This window comes from Dendrobates tinctorius, unplaced genomic scaffold (genome assembly GCF_039654945.1).
Source record: "Dendrobates tinctorius isolate UK_male_01 unplaced genomic scaffold, ASM3965494v1 ptg000049l, whole genome shotgun sequence".
NCBI classification, from domain to species: domain Eukaryota; kingdom Metazoa; phylum Chordata; class Amphibia; order Anura; family Dendrobatidae; genus Dendrobates; species Dendrobates tinctorius.
In genome coordinates this window covers 7,943,987-7,964,617 of record NW_027361717.1, presented here as the reverse complement: position 1 = coordinate 7,964,617, position 20,631 = coordinate 7,943,987, and the positions used below count along the sequence as shown (strand labels likewise).

The following is a 20,631-nucleotide window of genomic DNA, read 5'->3' as shown; positions in this document are numbered from 1 at the left end:
GCGGTAAAAAACGCAGCATGCTCATTAATTTGCGGAATCGCGGCGATCCCGCACCCATAGGAATACATTGTTCTGCTTACTTCCCGCATGTGGCTGTGCACACCATGCGGAAAGTAAGCAGAACAATTGCGGATGGTACCCACGGTCCGGAGGAGAGGAGGAGGCTGTCCTCCGGGCTTTGGGTACCATATCCCTGTAAAAAATAGAATTTAAAATAAAAAATATTGTTATTCTTACCTTCCGGCGTCCCGCGCAGTATTCCCGCCTCTCTCCACGATCCCGTTCCCAGTAATCCTTTGCGAAAATGCCCGCGATGGCGTCCGTTCTCGCGGGATCGCGAAGTCTCGCGGTCATTCGCACGACGTCATCGCGAATTACCGCGAGACATCGCGATCCCGCGAGAACGGACGTCATCGCGGGCATTTTCGCAAAGGATTACTGGGAACGGATGCGCGGGACGTCGGAAGGTAAGAATAACACCATTTTTTATTTTTTTTTTAGATTCTATCTTTTAATACTGATGCTGCATAGGCAGCCTCAGTAGTAAAAAGTTGGTCACACTCGTCAAACACTATGTTTGACGAGTGTGACCAACCTGTCAATCAGTTCTCCAAGCGATGCTACAGATCGCTTGGAGAACGCTAGCATTTTGCAAGCTAATTACGCTTGCAAAATGCTAGTTTTTCCGCGGGAAAATCGCGGGAATTTAAAATGCGATTTTCCCGCGGAATGGAATTCCGGAATTCTCGCGGTAATTTCCGCGAGAGTTCCGGTACGTGTGCACTTAGCCTAACAGCGGCCACATTCTCGGCCACACATGCACATATGAAGCCGCATAAAATGAAACACAATTATATGGTCATAACCAAAAATTGCTTGGTGGTGACCAAAGTCACAGCACAAAATGAACATAAAGTGGCATATGCAGACAATAAGGCTGCCCCCAACATATGAATGTCACACATGTATTTTATGTCCAAAAAAAATAATGGATATAAAATCATGACAAAATGCATTTGTGCACCCATATTCACTAATATGCATAATGATGACCACTCATGAGGACTACTGGACTCGTGACCCCGACTAGAACTACTGAATGTAGTCATTCTGACTACTGACTTGTTTTCGTTTATTTTATTAATAATTATATTTTTTTAATGAATAATTATTGTGAGATCCAACAGTAATGCTTTGGAATGTTTTCTTTCTGATTTTTCATATTTTTCTACAGGAAATAACAAAAGTAAACTAAGTAAAACAATAATAATAGACGTTTTACAATCATTTATTATTAAAGTTCACACATATAAACAACAACTCAAGAACAACAAGCAGAGAAAATGACTACTAGGTCAGTCAGTACTCCTTCTCCTCAGTACCTGAAGAAGGCCATTGGGTCGATACCGGTTGTACTTCATAATAATGTTTTATTGAGATTCAGCTCCAATTCTACATTTTCCTTCTCCTCCTAAAAAGTACGGCATAATTGACCTTCTAAACATTTGTTGATTCGCATTTCAGGCATCATCTTTCATTTATGGTGGTACATTGCCCACACAAAGACTTACGGCAAGTCATACAATAGCCAACAGATCTATTATTTTTGCATTTTTCTTTTATCTGGCAAATTTTTTTTGAAGCATCACATCTGAAGATGTAGCAACTTGGGACATGCCACCCTTTCCCCTAGATATAACATAAAGAACCACTCAACTCTGTAACAAGCTTTTGCAAAAATGCCTTGAGCGACATTTTTTCGGGGGTCATCTCCTTGTATAATATCCAAGCATTTATAGCCGCTAAGTCTAAGGTATTTTCAAATGCGTGAACAGGCCATCTCCTTGTACATGTTCTTGTGGTGTATTTGCAGGGGGTCCTTTACAACTTTTATTGCTAGGATCATTGTAAAACTACAACAGAAAATAGCAGTCCTGGACATATATACAGTATATATTCATATAACACAGCATACAATGAGAATCACCAGTAACATATCCCTGCTGTTCTGTTCGTTACCACTATACAAATATAATGTTTGTTCATTTTTGACTGGACCTATAAAAGTCTTGATGTTTTAGCTAATTTATACATTTTTTCGCAGAATTATACTGTATGTGAACATGGTTGATCATAAACAAAAGAAAAATGAAAAAAAAACACGTAATTTTTATCGTTTTTGCGTCATAAACCATTACATTGCATTATTGCTATATTCATGCATATTGCCCATTTGCAGATAAACAAATATTCTTTCTAGCTGTAAACTATAACTAATAACATCAAGCTGTATGCAAATATAGTTTTTCCCCCCAAAAAATTGCTGCTTCACACTATACAGTAGAAAATAATCGAATAATATGACAATAAAATGTTGTATATACTTGTATGAGTTTTTTGAGCTCTTATGTCTGCATGTGTTCTCTTTGTCTCTTCAGCTGAACTGAAAGTAAACTTACTATCCAGACTACTGTCTACTGCTAGGACCAGAGAAAAACAACACCCTTCTTTAGCATAAGATAAGAGCCTACAGTATTACAAACAAGCTCTTTTCAGTTCAGCATTAGGGTACCGTTACACCTAGCGATGCACCAGCGATCCCGACTAGCGATATGACGCGGTCAGGATCGCTGGTGCATAGCTAAGTGGTCGCTAGTGAGCTGCCACACAGGCAGATCTCACCAGCGACATAGCGGTGGTCGGGGATCGCTACTTATCTGTCAGATGCGGCGATCCTGCGTCCTCCCGCCTGTGTCCACGCGTCGCTCGTCGGCGCCACAGGAAGCCCAGCAGGAAGTGGCTGACGAGGAATGGTCCAGGAGCTTCTCGCGTGATCAGCGATAACCAGCGGGGGAGCCGGTCGGAGGTAAGTATCACACATAGCGATATCGCTGCAACATCACAAAATCGGTGACTTTACAGCGATATTGCTAGCGATATCGCTATGTGTAACGGGGTCTTTACACAGTCATAGAACCAGGTAACACAAGGAAAATGTGAAAAGTTGACATCTGAATTGAACTACATCTATATGAACATCAGGGTAAATAAGATACAGTGAAAAAATTATGCACAAAACTTTACAGCAACATTTAGTGACAAAAGGACAGCAAAATATAGTAGGTAGTCAAAATGACTAACTTTAGTAGTTAAAGGTAAATTTTGAAAAAAACGCACAATTTTTTCACCAAAATTATTTATTGTCACAAAATCGTTTTTCACATCCTATTTGAGGGAAAAGTCACCGAGTCTCAAGCCGGAATTCCGAAAAATGTAGTCACAGAAGAGAAATAAAAAGTGCAAGTAGTCAAAATGACTATACCAGTAGTCCTAGTAATGGATAATATATGAAAGGACAGAGTTTGTGCGTGCGCGCTGGTACCAGCAGTAAGCAAGGGAATAGATATGAGCAATGCAAGAACCCTTTTATTTTTTCGTGGTGTGAGCAAATACCAAAAGAAATATAGTAAGATGAATAATTCCAAAAGAAAAAATCATAATAAATAAACCCACGATCTCAAAAGGGGGGCAACAAGTCCTACTAAGATATCCCTGTAATGCATAGGTAACCAACCATTCCTAATACCCCTATAATCCTGTTATATTACAAGCAAAGATATATCAAGATGCATAAAAAGGAAAAAAAACATCAGACGATGGGTGAATAACCTGGAAGGGAACAGCGGGTGACAGATTAGTATTCAAGAAAATTGTTAAACTAATGAATCGGATAATTTAACCATATATATATCTGTCCAGGGTTGAAAGTCCATAAAATGCTAGGATTAATCCGGCCAAAACCAACTATTCCATATTTGATGTCCATAGGATGTTGAAATTCATCAGGAACCGAACCAATTCCAAATCATGTGGTGGAGAAATATAAGCATATCAGAGAACCATATGATGTTCTATCTGACGATTCAAGATGTCCTTGACACGGGCTTGAGAGGTAGCTGGTCCCATTCGACAGAGATATGTTAGGCAAACAGAAGGCCACTCCGCAATAGATATCATAGGTACATAATCAAATGCGGTCTGTACCACCTACAGAAGGAAAAAAGGGGGGGCACAGTATGAATGGAGGAGAAACACCACATGAAGTGCAAAAAACAAGATATTCATCCTAGGAAGCCAGTGAAGAGTAACTCTTCATTAAGCCCCGCTGGTGCCACCGAATTCAGGATGTGTAAATCCACTGTGCTTACATACGTAGTAACAATTTGTGGGAACTACCCCCCCAGTGCCTAGAAAGACTTTCTGTAGCCCAATGATCCTTAACCCCTTAAGCCCCAAGGGTGGTTTGCACGTTCATGACCGGGCCAATTTTTACAATTCTGACCACTGTCCCTTTATGAGGTAATAACTCTGAAACGCTTCCATGGATCCCGGTGACTCTGACATTGTTTTCTAATGACATATTGTACTTCATGTTAGTGGTAAAATTTCATTTATATAACTTGCGTTTATTTGTGAAAAAAATGGAAATTTGGCAAAAATTTTGAAAATTTCGCAATTTTCCAACTTTGAATTTTTATGCCCTTAAATCACAGAGATATGGCACACAAAAAACTTCATAAGTAACATTTTCCACATGTCTACTTTACATCAGCACAATTTTGGAACCAAATTTTTTTTTTGTTAGGAAGTTATAAGGGTTAAAAGTTGACCAGCAATTTCACATTTTTGCAACACCATTTTATTTTTACGGACCACATCACATTTGAAGCTACTTTGAGGGGTCTATATGATAGAAAATACCCAAAAGTGATACCATTCTAAAAACTGCACCCCTTAAGGTGCTCAAAACCACATTCAAGAAGTTTATTAACCCTTTAGGTGCTTCACAGGAATTTTTTGAATATTTAAAAAAAATGAACATTTAACTTTTTTTCACAAAAAAAATACTTCAGGTTCAATTTTTTTTATTTTACCAAGGGTAATAGGAGAAATTGGACTGCAAAAGTTATTGTGCAATTTGTCCTGAGTACGCTGATACCTGATATGTGGGGGGAACCACTGTTTCAGCCTATGGCCGCAGGGAAGGAGCGCCGTTTGACTTTTTCAATGCAAAATTGGCTGGAATTCAGATCGGACGCCATGTCGCGTTTGGAGAGCCACTGATGTACCCAAACAGTGGAAACCCCCCACAAGTGACCCCATTTTAGAAACTAGACCCCCCAAGGAACTTGTCTAGATATGTGGTGAGAACTTTGAACTCACAAGGGCTTCACAGAAGTTTATAACGTACAGTCGTACAATTAAAAAATCATATTTTTTCCACAAAAATCATCTTTTCACCCCCAATTTTTATTTTTCCAAGGGTAACAGGACCCTAAAAGTTATTGTGCTACCACTATTTGGGCGCATGGCAGAGCTCGGAAGGGAAGCAGCGCCATTTGACGTTTTTGGCTGGAATTGAGATCGGACACCATGTCGCGTTTGGAAAGCCCCTGATGTAACAAAACAGTAGAAACCCCCCCCCACAAATGACACCATTTTGGAAACTAGACCCCCCAAGGAACTTATCTAGATGTGTGATGAGCACTTTGAACCCCCCAGTGCTTCACAGAAGTTTATAACGCCCGGGCGTGAAAATAAAAAATCATATTTTTTCCACAAACATGATCTTTTAGTCACCAATTTTTTATTTTCCCAAGGGTACAAGGAGAAATTGGACCCCAAAAGTTGTTGTCCAATTTGTCCTGAGTACGTTGATACCTCATATGTGGGAGAAAACTACTGTATGGTCACACGTCGGGGCTCAGAAGGGAAGTAGTGACGTTTTGGAATGCAGACTTTGATGGATTGGTCTGCGGGTGTCATGTGCGTTTGGAGAGCCCCTGATGTACCTAAACTATTGAAACTCCCCACAAGGAGCACCATTTGACTTTTTCAACGCAGAATTGGCTGGAATTGAGATCAGACGCCATGTTGCATTTGGAGAGCCCATGATGTGCCCAAACAGTGGAAACCCCCCAGTTATAACTCCAACCCTAACCCCAACACACCCTTAACCCCCAACACACCCCTAACCCTAGCCCTAACCCTAGCCCTAACCCTAGCCCTAACCCTAGCCCTGGCCCTAGCCCTAACCCTAGCCCTAACCCTAATGGGAAAATGGAAATAAATACATTTTTTTATTTTATTGTTTTTCCCTAACTAAGGGGGTGATAACGGGGGGTTTGATTTACTATTGATGGCGGTTTTTATGTTTGGCAGCTGTCACACGCTAAAAGACGCTTTTTATTGTAAAAATAGTTTTTGCATCACCACATATTGAGAGCTATAATTTTTCCGTATTTTGACCCACCGAGTCATGTGAGGTCTTATTCTTTGTTGGACGAGTTGACGTTTTTATTGGTACCATTTTCAGGCACTTGATTTTTTTGATCGCTTTTTATTCCGATTTTTGGGACGCAGAATGAACAAAAACGAGCGTTTCATGAATTTCTTTTGATTGGGGTGCGTTTACACATTTCCGTGTGCAGTAAAATTGATAAAGCAGTTTTATTCTTTGGGTCAGTACGGTTACAGCGATACCTCATTTAAGTCTTTTTTTTATGTTTTGGCGGTTTTATGCAATGAAAACTATTTTATATAAAAAATTATTATTTTTGCATCACTTTATTCTGCGAGCTATAACTTTTTTTTTTTTTTGCTGATGACAATGTCTGGTGGCTCGTTTTTTTACGGGACAAGCTGATGTTTTCAGCGGTACCATGGATATTTATATGCGTCTTTTTGATCGTACGTTATTGCACTTTTTGTTCGATGGTATGATAATAAATCATTATTTTTTGATTCGTTTTTTACTTTTATTTTTAAGGGGTTCGATAAAGGGGTTAACTAATGGGACAGTTTTATAGGGCGGGTCGTTACGGATGCGGCGATACCAAATATGTGTACTTTTATTGTTTTTTTTTATTTTCAAAAAATGAATTTATTGGGGAATATTTTTTTTTTTTTTACTAATTTATTTGGCGATTTTTTAAAAATTATTTTTACACTTTTTTTTAACTTTATTACATTGTCCCAGTTGGGACATCACTGTCCTGTGACAGATCACTGTGACAGATCAGCGATCTTTCACAGGCATAGACGCAGACTTCCTCATGCCTGCGCTTTGCAGGCACTGAGGAAGCCAGCTCCCTACAGGCCCCCCGAAGGTCCCCGTCGCCATCTTGGATCCGGGGGCCTGTAGGGAAAGAGCCCCCCGCAGCAGCGCTGCACATTGCGCTGCTGTGGGGGGCTCAGGGAAGCACGGAGGGAGCTCCCTCCCTGCCGATGCTTCCCTTTATCCCCCGTAACACCGCGATCATGTTTGATCGCGGTGTACAAGGGGTTAACGTGTCGGGGGAGGTCCGTGACTGCCCCTGACACATTGTGCCGGGTGTCAGCTGTGATATCAGCTGACACCCGGCCGCGATCAGCGGCGCTCACCACGTGGGCGCCGCTGATCGCTATGACGTACTATCCCGTCCCTGGGAATTAAGTCCCAGGGCACATAGACGGGATAGTACATCATATGGCAGAAAGGGGATAAATTCTTGGGAGATCCTCCATGAGTCTCCAAAAAATGGGCAGCTATTGGTGTCAATGTTTTACCTTTCTCTTGGTAGAGACAACAAGGCACTCAAAAATGGTAAATCTCTGTTTGGTGCTCAAGTAGGGTATCCAGCCCTTATATAACAAAGGTAATGAACTTGGCACTCAAATTTTGTTGAAAAGGAATCAATTTTATTGGCATCCAAAAAAAATATCTCTAAACATTTTCAGTCCAGTAAAGGACCTTCATCAGAGAATTATTTGATAGCTGTTGAAACATATATGAAAAAGAAAAAATCAGAAAATATAATCAATATCACATGATGCACATTGACAAAATGAAAATTAAGAAATGATGAGTCAGTCAATGCGGCGTATCTTTGTGAGTAGGTCGCAGGAGAGAGTTCCATAAAAACCACGTGGTCAGAAATTTTCTGTGAGTGATATCTATGTACAACTCAGTGTCAAGGAAAAAACCACAATAAAATGGCTTATATTCATGTTCATTCTCATTCACAACGTTTCCCCAAACGTCGCACTTCACAAAGTTCATCAGGATCAGCAGACAGCAGATCTGTATAACCAACAACGCTACTTCAACTTCTTCTTTTTTAAGCCAAGACCGGGGCCGCCAAAGAGGAAGATGAGGTGGGGCGGCCAGTGCCACCGGGGAAGCCTGAACCAACAGAACGACGAGATCACAGGTAACACGCCATTAGTTATCAACATCTCATCAAAGAGCCTAGACACAGAGCAGTTAAATTTGCTTCAGAAAGGGTTATCATTTTGTCCATCTTACACGTTCAATTTTTTTGAATTAAACCTGGATCTACATAGATTCTATGGAAACTTAAGGCTAAAAGTACACTTTTCTCAACAACCCACTATGACAACAGGCCAAAGCAACCCAACCTTACTACAGTTCAAACAGCTGGGACTCAGAACACAGAGTAGCTTCATGCCCCCAAAAAATAGTCCACCAGTGGGAATTTTCATCTCCTTGGTAGAGAGGGACATACACCACCTGAGCAGGGAAGTAGATCATGGCAAATATCATTACCACAATAATCTATCCAAACAAGAGAAAGTGGCTTTAGACCAGTTATCGTCAGACAAGTCACTAGTCATTAAGCCAGCTGATAAGGGAGGAGCCATAGTGATTATGGACAGGATAGATTATCTGAATCAACAGACAGCTTAATGATAGGGATGTATACATGCCCATCTCTGATAATCCTCTCAATTCTATCATCAACAAGATCCAACAAATTATAAACCATCACATGAGCGAAGGGACGATAGGTAAGAAATTAGGGGATTTTCTTCTTAAAACAGATCCCATCACACCTGTATTTTACGTTTTGCCAAAAATACATATGGTCATGTGACTGCAAGGGGGCGGGGCTTAGCGTCCTGCTTTCAGAGATGGCAGGACACTATACAGAAATACTCAGAGTCAGGCAAAACGGAGATCATACACAGAGATATCAGTAAAGTACCAGGGATGAGACAGAACGGATAGTCAGGGCCAAGCAGAAGTCAAAACCAAACAGACATAGAAGGTACCAAGCAGAATCCAAAGCAATACCCAGAGAACAGACCGAGGCGAACACAGCACAAACACACTCAGGGGTCACCACACAGTGCGAAGGGCGAAAGTATAACTGACAGGGATTGGAGTATCTCAGGGCAATAAAAAGCTCTGCCTGAACCAGAGAGAGGCCACAATAATTAACCCCAGGTGTGCAGGTCAAAGCCTGCACTGAGCTCAAGACATTAACCCCTGACGTGCAGGTCAAAACCTGCACTGGGATCATGACAGTGGGGAATTATTCCTACTTGGTCTATGTACACGAGCATTGCCCTTATGTTTCCACCTATAGACCGTCTGTTGCTCATAATCTGTTTTGTCCCTTTGAAATTTACTGCGTTTCCTTGCCATCACCTCAGCCTCATATTTATCAAGAAATTCTTTCAATTTGGTCTTGAATTTTTTGACCTGAGTGGCCTCAAATTTGCTAAGCTTAGTTTCTAATTCTTTTATCTGTGTTTTGGTGGAAGCAAAGAGGGACCTGTCATGGTCTAAAAGCATATTAATCAGTATACCAGAGCAACGTGCCAGACCCTGCTCCCAGGTCTGCTGAAAAGCAGAAGAGGGTTCCCAAGCTGGAAAAATAGAAATACACAAGTCCCGGGGCACAAAGCCCGTCTTTAGATACTTTTCCAGACTTTTCATGTTCCACCAAAGCCTAACTCCCATTTTATGAGCTTTAGTAAGCTCTTTACAGAGTGTAGAAAAACCCAAGTCAGATACAGAAGTGTCCATCGTTTGAAATGGATAGGATGGTTGAGCCAACCAGGCAGCCTCTCTGGCATCCCAATCCATGACTGACCACCAGTACAACCAATCAAGAAATAAAACAAATATAAAAAATATGTATAGACAATGTTATAATAAACGTGTGCTACCCCGAGAAAAGACCCCTGGAACACAGAGGAAGACACAAGTACATGAAATCCAAAAGGAGGGGTGCAGCACTGTCATATCTCAATCTCCAGTGGAGTGCAATACCTAGCCCGTAAGCAGAGAAGCAAAAAATCTTATTAAACTTTATGCTGTCTTGTTTATCCATAATGTTTTATTTTTAATTCTGGAAATTTATTGCCAGAGGGTATAAGTTTTCGACAGGATTCTAGTAGTATATCTATAAACATGCCCCATTTATGGTTGTTATCCCCAGTTACCATGACATGGTCCCAATCTCCGCGATTAAATTCTTCCCTTAATTTATTGAGATTAGCTTTCCTAAAGTTTCAGGTTTTTGCATTTTCCCTTTTGAATGTCTGACTTAAAAGTACATTGAAACTTATCACATTATGGTCACTGTATCCGAAATGCTCCCTGACATGTAAATCATCTGGCAGCAAGAGTCAGATGATACTGCAAGTGATGCTGTGGGCCATGGGCTGTGAGGAGTAGGTGTTCAGAGGTGCAGTGCTGCGAGTCCTTGGCTGATAGGAGGGGGTGTTTGGTGGTGCTCAGTGGTTCAGTAGCTCAACTGACATTTTGTGAAAGTCCGGAGCTCCACATTTTCATGGTTTTAATGTGGTGGACTCTAATAAAATGGCCTCCGGAGGTGGTGCATGCACAGATTGAGTGGCACGATCCATTTTTGGATATGTGTCAGAGCTTGGACTCTCTTATATAAACCTTTTTCCTTTTTGGCCCTCGGGGGTTAAAATGGGTTTTTGCCTTGGTGGCCGCTAGTGTTACCACAACTGTAGTTAGTCTGCTGTTGGGTTCCCCTCAACGGTGGCCGCTGGTGTTACTACATGTTTAGTTAGTCTGCAGGTGGTGACTACTCCCACTTCTCTTTATAAGGCCACCTAGTGCTGCAGATCACGGTTGGTAATACTGGTCATTAGAAGCCAACCGTGCTGAAGAGAGAAGCTATCTTGAGCAGTGCTGTTTGCAGCTGATCTGGAGCAGTGGTTATCCTGCCGGAAGCGGTGTTCAGGTGCCTTACTCTGCTGCTGGGAGCATTGGCAGCAGATAAAGCTAAGTTTTGGTTTTTAGTTGCTTTAACCCGTGGGGTCTGTTTCATATTTCCTTTCGTGTTATTGGTGCAGTTCACTTTATTCCCTGTCTCACCTCCTGGGGAGGGGGTTGGGTGTTAAGCCCAGGGCTAAACAGGAGATAAGGACAGGTTGGGGACTTGGGCCTCACTACCATCAAGTGTACCCCCAAGTTAAGGAGAGTCAGGGCACCCCCCTTTAGCCTGAGGGGCAGTTCAGGGGCCCTGGTTCCACGGCTCCTGTTTCCCCGCAACTGCCCCGTGACATTATTACCAACAATCCATTTTTTCTGGTGAGTCATGGCGTGGGGTGCTGTGTGGTGTGGTGGAGCAGCAGCTGCAGCAGTTGGTGGGGTTCGGGGCCTCAGCTCAGGTTCAGGCTCAACCAGAAACCAAGTTATCTCTCCCAGACCGGTTTTCTGGAGGGAGAGATAATTTTTTGTTTTTTCAGGAGGCCTGCAAGCTACACTTCAGGCTCTGCCCTCGTTCATTAGGGAGTGAGGAACAGCGGGTGAGATTCATCATATCCCTTGCTAAAGGTGATCCCCAATCCTGGGCCTTCTCCGTGCCAGCCGATTCACCATCTCTATGGTTGGTGGACGAGTTTTTTGCGGCTTTGGCGAATATGTCCCCTGTAGTCCTTGCTAGGGAGGAGGACTCATTGGTGCAGTCAGATGAACCTAGGCAGGTGGGAGGAGTTGGTTCCCCAATGATGCTGCCTGCGGTTCGTCGTGGTTTGGGGGCATGCTGTGGGCAGACTGGTCATTTTATCAGGGTCTGCACGGCTCGTGGCAAAACTTCCATACCCTAAGAAGCCGTGTCCCCCTGGTCATGTGGAGGGAGGCGACCGGGGAGTGTATATTTACTCCATTTTGCCCTCCCAGTGTACTTTGTCAGCAGAAGTGGTGGTTGGCGGGGTACCTGAGGGCATACCAGTGTTTGTGGACTGTGGAGCGGGAGTCAATCTGGTGGATGCTCACTTTGTCCAGACCCATGGCCTGAGGTGTAGGAGGCTGGCCAAACCCCTAAGCATCCAGGCCATTGACTCTGTCCCACTGAGCCAGGGGAGGTTGACCCAAGTAGTGGAAAATATACATCTGCATATAGGGACTCATTATCTAGAGTCCCTGTCATGCTACATCTTGAGGGGAATGCCATCACCTATCGTTTTAGGCCTCCCTTGGTTGGAAAACCACCACCCGGTCATAGATTGGCGGTCTAGGGAAGTAGTCAGCTGGGATCAGTCATGTGAGGGCTGTTGCCTGGGGGCTACTGTCTCTGCCGCCTTTCTACAACCGTCCCCTTCTTTTCCAGTGGGGGCAGCAGAGGTGCTGCCAGGGAGTAGGGACAAGTCTCAACCCTCGCCATTAGCCAACCCTGAGAGGCGGAGTCCTTGTAGGAGGAGGGGTTGGAGGAGGGTAGTGGTTCCCTTTCTGAATTGTGGGGGTGTGAGTGTTTTGACACAGGGGAACGCCTCTGTTGTCAGTTCCGTGAACAGTTCACCGTCTTGTGGCAAACGTGTGTTTGACAATAAACACTCAGGTCTGGTCCTGTGTGTGTGAATGAGTATGTATTGGTGTCCTCCAAAAGGATACAGTGGAAGTGTGCTGCTGGGGTCTGGAGTTCTTGGTTTATTGGGCCATATCGGGTATCGGCCATTCTCAGCCCAGGGACTTACCAGCTGGAGTTACCCCCAATTATGCCCATACACTACTCATTCCCCAGGTCGGCGCTCTGGAGATTTGTGGTGCCTCCGGAGCATACGTTGCCACTTCCATCTGCCCACGTTTGCCATAAACCTGCGAGTCAGGTGGTTGCTGAGGTTAACTCTGGTGGATCTAGGCATCATCACCTTAGGTGTTTTTCTGGTGAGGTGCAGTGTTCAGGGTCTAGAAGCCCCTCATAGAAGCAGGGGTACTGTCACGATCCATTTTTGGATCTGTGTCAGAGTCTGGACTCTCTTATATAAACCTTTTTCCTTTCTGGCCCTCGGGGGTTAAAATGGGTTTTTGCCCCTGGTGGCCACTGGTGTTACTACAACTGTAGTTAGTCTGCTGTTGGGTTCCCCCCCCGGTGGCTGCTGGTGTTACTACATGTTTAGTTAGTCTGCAGGTGGTGACTACTCCCACTACCCTTTATAAGGCCACCTGGAGCTGCAGATCACGGTTGGTAATACTGGTCATTTGGAAGCCAACCGTGCTGAAGACAGAAGCCATCTTGAGCAGTGCTGTTTGCAGCTGATCTGGAGCGGTGGTTATCCTGCCGGAAGCGGTGTTCGTGTGCCTTATTCTGCGGTCCGGTGCATGACTGCAGAGCAAGCTAAGTGTTGTTGTTTTACCCTGTCTCTTATTTTCCCTGGTGTCTTATTTGGACAGCGGTGGGACCTGTGTTCGCACTTGCCAGTTCCATAGTAAGGGATAGGTGCAGGGTAAGTGAGGGACCTAGGTATCCTGGTCGGTGACAGGTTGAAAGAGCCTGTATATGGAACGTGAGGTGAGTTCAGGACTCTTCCAAAGGAGAGTGCAGGAGGTGTCCACTTCCCCGTTCCCTATTGAAGGGCCCACCGTTGTAATTGTGTCCCCGGTGTCCCCTTGTTTTGTCTTGCTGTTTGGTGACCGACCGATCGTCGGGTCGCGTCACGCAGGGCCAGTCACCCTGTGACATTGAGATCTCGTCTCCCGAAATCAAAATCTGAGCATGCGCAGCCTCTGGCTGAGTGGATCTTTAAACTATTCTGGGCAGATATTTAAAACATACCTGGCTGCAACTGTGCAACCAGGCTTTGATTTATACATAGCTGATTTGAGTACCGACACATTTGAGCTGTGCTTGAAGCTGGCTACTCTCTGAGATGACGCAGTTGATTAAACAGCCAACACAGCATAGCTTAGCTGTGTTGGAAGCTGGTTGCACTCCCTGCTGAGCTTTCCTCTGTACAGCTGATTGCATTGGAAGCTGGCTGAAATCAGACATTACCAGGGAGAACATACAAACTCCTGCTGCTAATGTTTTCCTTTCTGTATTTTGTGCTATATAAACTAATATCTCTATATATAAAAATCGATGTGTGTGTGTGTATCACCAACCAAACACAAATCATCTTTCATTTCACCAGAGCTGTTCAAAAGAAGCTAAGCTGTGAATGGTTGCTATGACCAACAGTTTTCCTTGCAACCAATCACTAAGCATCTCTCATTTCACCAGAGCTGGTTAACAGTAGCTGAGCTGTGATTGGTTGCTATGCGCAAGTTTTCCCACTTGACAACACCTCAGCAGACACTGACATGGTGGGAGAAATCTTGCATACCCAGGAACATAAGCTCCAGCCATCGCCTGTCCCCCAGAAAGGAGCAGTGAGTACATGACAGAAATGATTCCCCCCCCCCTTCCCGTGTGGTATCATTAAGTGACACACATGACTGTAGGAAAGTGCACATATTAAATGTCATGTGGATATATTTTCTCACAGTCACTTTTATGCATTACTTATGTGTTACTGTGCTCTGATGCTGTGAGTTTTTTTTAAAGTGCTACTTTCCCCATAATTCACCTGAATATACCCATATAACACATAATGCTTTTCCCATAACAACCCATTAAATGTGATACTATACTGCATACAGATGCTGTACATCCATGAGCAACTCAGCCGGACAAATTAAATGTTGACTTGGGATCTTAGTGAACCATGTTTCTGTGCAATTTCACTATTCTACTTTTACTGACTTTGACGGGATGATGTGGGATATTAGGGATAGTAGTCCGGTAGCTCTGGCTGACGGGATAATGTGGGATATTATAGTGAATGTGGCTATGCGGAGTGGGGGAGGCTCTACACTCAGCTTTATATATATATAAATATATATATATATATATAACGATGTGGGATATTAGGGGTAGTAGTCCGGTGGCTCTGGCTGACGGGATGATGTGGGATATTATAGTGAATGTGGCTATGCGGAGTGGGCGAGGCTCTACACTCAGCTTTATATATATATAAATATATATATATATATATATAACGATGTGGGATATTAGGGGTAGTAGTCCGGTGGCTCTGGCTGACGGGATGATGTGGGATATTAGGGGTAGTTGTCCAGCGGCTGTGACGGGATGATGTGGGATATTAGGGATAGTAGTCCGGTAGCTCTGGCTGATGGGATGATGTGGGATATTAGGGATAGTAGTCCGGTAGCTCTGGCTGACGGGATAATGTGGGATATTATAGTGAATGTGGCTATGCGGAGTGGGGGAGGCTCTACACTCAGCTTTATATATATATAAATATATATATATATATATATAACGATGTGGGATATTAGGGGTAGTAGTCCGGTGGCTCTGGCTGACGGGATGATGTGGGATATTAGGGGTAGTTGTCCAGCGGCTGTGACGGGATGATGTTGGATATTAGGGGTAGTTGTCCGGTAGCTATGGCTGACGGGATGATGTGGGATATTAGATGTAGTAGTCCAGCAGCTGTGACAGGATGATGTGGGATATTAGGGGTAGTTGTCCGGTGGCTCTGGCTGACGGGACGATGTGGGATATTAGGGGTAGTAGTCTGGCACCTGTGACGGGATAATGTGGGATATTAGGGGTAGTAGTCCGGTGGCTATGGCTGACGGGATGATGTGGGATATTAGTAGTCCGGTGGCTCTGGCTGAAGGGATGGTATGGGATATTAGGGGTAGTAGTCCGGTAGCTCTGGCTGACAGGATGGTGCGGGATATAATAGTGAATGTGGCTATGCTGCATGGGCGGGGCTATACACTCAGCTTTGCACACTAACTAACCGTAACCGTAGTTAGTTACTATTGCCGGGCAGTGCCGGGCTCTTCAGCTAGACATTTATAATCTTATATGGGTTGTCCATTACTAGGACAACTCTTCTCATTCCCCACGCTTGGCCCTGATTAAAAAAAAAAGCCTACACTCACCTGCCTTGCTGGCATGGTTCTTGTGGTGTCAGAACGTGTGGTCCCGGGGCTCTCTCTTATGCGGTTGCAAGGTATGTGATTCCAGGCACCCAATCAGCGCTGGAGTCACTGTACCCGCCTTAGTACTAATTGACATGAAGATGATGTCCAGGCTGCAGCCGATCTCTGACTGCCTCTTTACTGTATGTTCAATTCGACAGAAGGCGGAGACAGTGACGCCAGTGCTGATTGGGTGCCTGGCACAACGTGTAACAAAACTACACGATAGTCCTGGGACCGTGAGGGCCAACATCGCAGGAATGCGTGGAGAAAGAGCAGGGGTTGTTCTAGTAATGGCTTTCTGAGCTTAAGAGAAATATCTGCAGTCACTATATGTGACTTCAGATTGCCGAATCAGGACATCTTGCAATGTTCATGTTAGGATTCTCTGCTGTTTACAGTAAAACTAGGTGGTCAAGTACTAACCAGATTCTTATTCGCTTCCCTCAATGTTCTTTGAGATAAGCAGATAAGAATCCAACCCACTCTTGACCAGAACTATGGAAATTGTATCCTTGCAGCGACTGACAGTACTTAAAGTATGTAAGAAAATACTTCAAGGCAATCAGTTCTGGTGAAGGTCCAGCATTAGAACCGAAACGGTAATTAGTTGGTTTGTCATTAAAACAAATTCATTTAATTCACAGTAATTTGAATGTCAAGTTCCTTACTTACTTGGTAACGAGTTGGAACGCTACTTGAGCGCCTTAACTCGTAAACAGGGAGTGCCGTATACCTCTACAGGGAAAACAGAGGGGAATCTTGACAGTGTGCAACACTCAATTTGCCAGCCTTGTGGTACGTGCGTCAGTCACACCACCCAGTCCTGCTGCCTTTTCATTTATACATCCTCATTCTGATACTTATTAGTTCTCAAGAATTTTTTCTCCAAAGTATATCAGCAAATATACACAAATCTGCTGGACATTTTTAATCCATTTTCATACTTTTGTATGGCCAAGATAGACTACAAGTGCAAACATAGGGTTAAAGAGTACTGCTGTCTGCCACTTGATAGTATCTGGCAGTGATGTGGTGCTGAGGAGCTGGGATTCTGCACACACCTATGTAATGTCAGACATGATGATGATAGTATGCTGGAGCTGTAGACAGAACCTGCACCCTACTCATGGTATATACAGTATATATCCCCAGCAGTGTGCTATATGCATACGGTCAGATGTCAGGGTCCACACCATGCTGCATAGTAGACATCCCAGAAGAAGACTGCCGATCAGAAGGATCTACAGAAGGTCCACATGTCAGTCGTCAGAATTAGCAATGTTGCTATGTAACGGGCACAATATACAAGCTCCATGGAAGGAGTCTTCACACTGACTCTCTGCTCAGCCATAAAATACAAGCAGCCTTAATACAATAGGAGGATAATACACAGGGAGGGGTTATGGGAACAGAATTCCCATCCAAGCTGTGCTTTGATGCCTGCCCTCCTCACTGCTCGGTATCTCAGCCCTCCTTCCCTCCCTCTCTCTCTTGCTTCCTCTCTCTGTAGCTCTGTAACTTTGCTTGTTCTGCACATACCCTCGATATGTCTTTCTGGTGGATTTATCCTGTCTTGGTCACCCTTTGCACCCTACTCTATTCCCAGGCTTTGAGGACATACCCATCAAATGAAGGTAGGGGGCTGTCAAATATTTGCCTTGACTTTACTGGGTACCAACTTAACAGTGATGGATATAATTATACCTGGTGCACCTCATCTGCTGTCATCTATCTATCTATCTATCTATCTATCTATCTATCTATCTATCTATCTATCTATCTATCTGTCTATCTATCTATCTTTCTACCCATCACTGATAACTCTTAGTTACTTTAGAAGACATGTCAGTGTGGTTAAGGGTCATCATGATCCTTGACCATGACCCATGTTAGCTCTTCACAGCAATGACAGAGAGCACCATGTGTAAACTCGTATTAACCATATGTATACTGTTATTAGCCACATATAGTCGCAGTGGTCATGTGGCCTCCCTTATTAGTTATACTTACTCTCTTAGTGGTCATGTGTACTCAGTGGCCCTATGTAATTTCTTAGTGGTCATACTGTATGTACGTACCCTCTTATTAATTATATCTGCTCTCTTAATGGCCATATGTAATCTTTTAGTGGTCATATGTATTCTCTTAATGGCCATGTGTACCCTCTTATTAATTATTTCTACTCTCTTAGTAGCAATTTGTACTCTCTTGTCATTTGTAATCTCTTAGTCGCCATATATACTTAGTTGACTTCTGTACTCTCTTAGTGGTCACTTGTACTTTCTTACTGGTCATATGTACTGTCCTAGTGGTCATATGTATTCTCTTACTGGTCATATGTACTGTCCTAGTGGTCATATGTGCTCTCTTACTGGTCATATGTACTGTCCTAGTGGTCATATGTTCTCTCTTACTGGTCATATGTACTGTCCTAGTGGTCATATGTGCTCTCTTACTGGTCATATGTACTGTCCTAGTGGTCATATGTTCTCTCTTACTGGTCATATGTACTGTCCTAGTGGTCATATGTGCTCTCTTACTGGTCATATGTACTGTCCTAGTGGTCATATGTGCTCTCTTACTGGTCATATGTACTGTCCTAGTGGTCATATGTACTCTCTTACTGGTCATATGTACTGTCCTAGTGGTCATATGTGCTCTCTTACTGGTCATATGTACTGTCCTAGTGGTCATATGTACTCTCTTACTGGTCATATGTACTGTCCTAGTGGTCATATGTGCTCTCTTACTGGTCATATGTACTGTCCTAGTGGTCATATGTGCTCTCTTACTGGTCATATGTACTGTCCTAGTGGTCATATGTACTCTCTTACTGGTCATATGTACTGTCCTAGTGGTCATATGTGCTCTCTTACTGGTCATATGTACTGTCCTAGTGGTCATATGTACACTCTTACTGGTCATGCGTACTGTCCTCGTGGTCATATGTGCTCTCTTACTGGTCATATGTACTGTCCTAGTGGTCATATGTGCTCTCTTACTGGTCATATGTATTGTCCTAGTGGTCATATGTACTCTCTTACTGGTCATATGTACTGTCCTAGTGGTCATATGTGCTCTCTTACTGGTCATATGTACTGTCCTAGTGGTCATATGTACACTCTTACTGGTCATGCGTACTGTCCTCGTGGTCATATGTGCTCTCTTACTGGTCATATGTACTGTCCTAGTGGTCATATGTGCTCTCTTACTGGTCATATGTACTGTCCTAGTGGTCATATGTACACTCTTACTGGTCATGCGTACTGTCCTAGTGGTCATATGTACTCTCTTACTGGTCATATGTACTGTCCTAGTGGTCATATGTACTCTCTTACTGGTAATATGTACTGTCCTAGTGGTCATATGTGCTCTCTTACTGGTCATATGTACTGTCCTCGTGGTCATATGTGCTCTCTTACTGGTCATATGTACTGTCCTAGTGGTCATATGTGCTCTCTTACTGGTCATATGTACTGTCCTAGTGGTCATATGTACACTCTTACTGGTCATGCGTACTGTCCTAGTGGTCATATGTACTCTCTTACTGGTCATATGTACTGTCCTAGTGGTCATATGTGCTCTCTTACTGGTCATATGTACTGTCCTAGTGGTCATATGTACTCTCTTACTGGTCATATGTACTGTCCTAGTGGTCATATGTACTCTCTTACTGGTCATATGTACTGTCCTAGTGGTCATATGTACACTCTTACTGGTCATATGTACTGTCCTAGTGGTCATATGTGCTCTCTTACTGGTCATATGTACTGTCCTAGTGGTCATATGTGCTCTCTTACTGGTCATATGTACTGTCCTAGTGGTCATATGTACACTCTTACTGGTCATGCGTACTGTCCTAGTGGTCATATGTACTCTCTTACTGGTCATATGTACTGTCCTAGTGGTCATATGTACTCTCTTACTGGTAATATGTACTGTCCTAGTGGTCATATGTGCTCTCTTACTGGTCATATGTACTGTCCTCGTGGTCATATGTGCTCTCTTACTGGTCATATGTACTGTCCTAGTGGTCATATGTGCTCTCTTACTGGTCATATGTACTGTCCTAGTGGTCATATGTACACTCTTACTGGTCATGCGTACTGTCCTAGTGGTCATATGTACTCTCTTACTGGTCATATGTACTGTCCTAGTGGTCATATGTGCTCTCTTACTGGTCATATGTACTGTCCTAGTGGTCATATGTGCTCTCTTACTGGTCATATGTACTGTCCTAGTGGTCATATGTACTCTCTTACTGGTCATATGTACTGTCCTAGTGGTCATATGTGCTCTCTTACTGGTCATATGTACTGTCCTAGTGGTCATATGTGCTCTCTTACTGGTCATATGTACTGTCCTAGTGGTCATATGTACTCTCTTACTGGTCATATGTACTGTCCTAGTGGTCATATGTACTCTCTTACTGGTCATATGTACTGTCCTAGTGGTCATATGTGCTCTCTTACTGGTCATATGTACTGTCCTAGTGGTCATATGTGCTCTCTTACTGGTCATATGTA

The 20,631-nt window shown here is 43.4% G+C and overlaps 1 protein-coding gene across 5 annotated transcripts in view; it reads left to right on the top strand.

The window, feature by feature from the left end:
* Positions 1-17,457: 17,457 nt before the first annotated feature.
* Positions 17,458-20,631, top strand: part of LOC141091106 (ephrin type-A receptor 3-like) — a 409,334-nt gene continuing 406,160 nt past the window's right edge. The window contains exon 1 of one of the 5 annotated variants that reach the window (XM_073576465.1): positions 17,458-17,739. In XM_073576465.1, coding sequence (XP_073432566.1) covers positions 17,652-17,739 — 88 coding nt within the window. In that variant the 5' untranslated portion in view covers positions 17,458-17,651. The remainder of the gene's footprint in view (positions 17,740-20,631) is intronic. The other 4 variants (XM_073576466.1, XM_073576463.1, XM_073576467.1 and 1 more) reach the window with 4 other exon arrangements.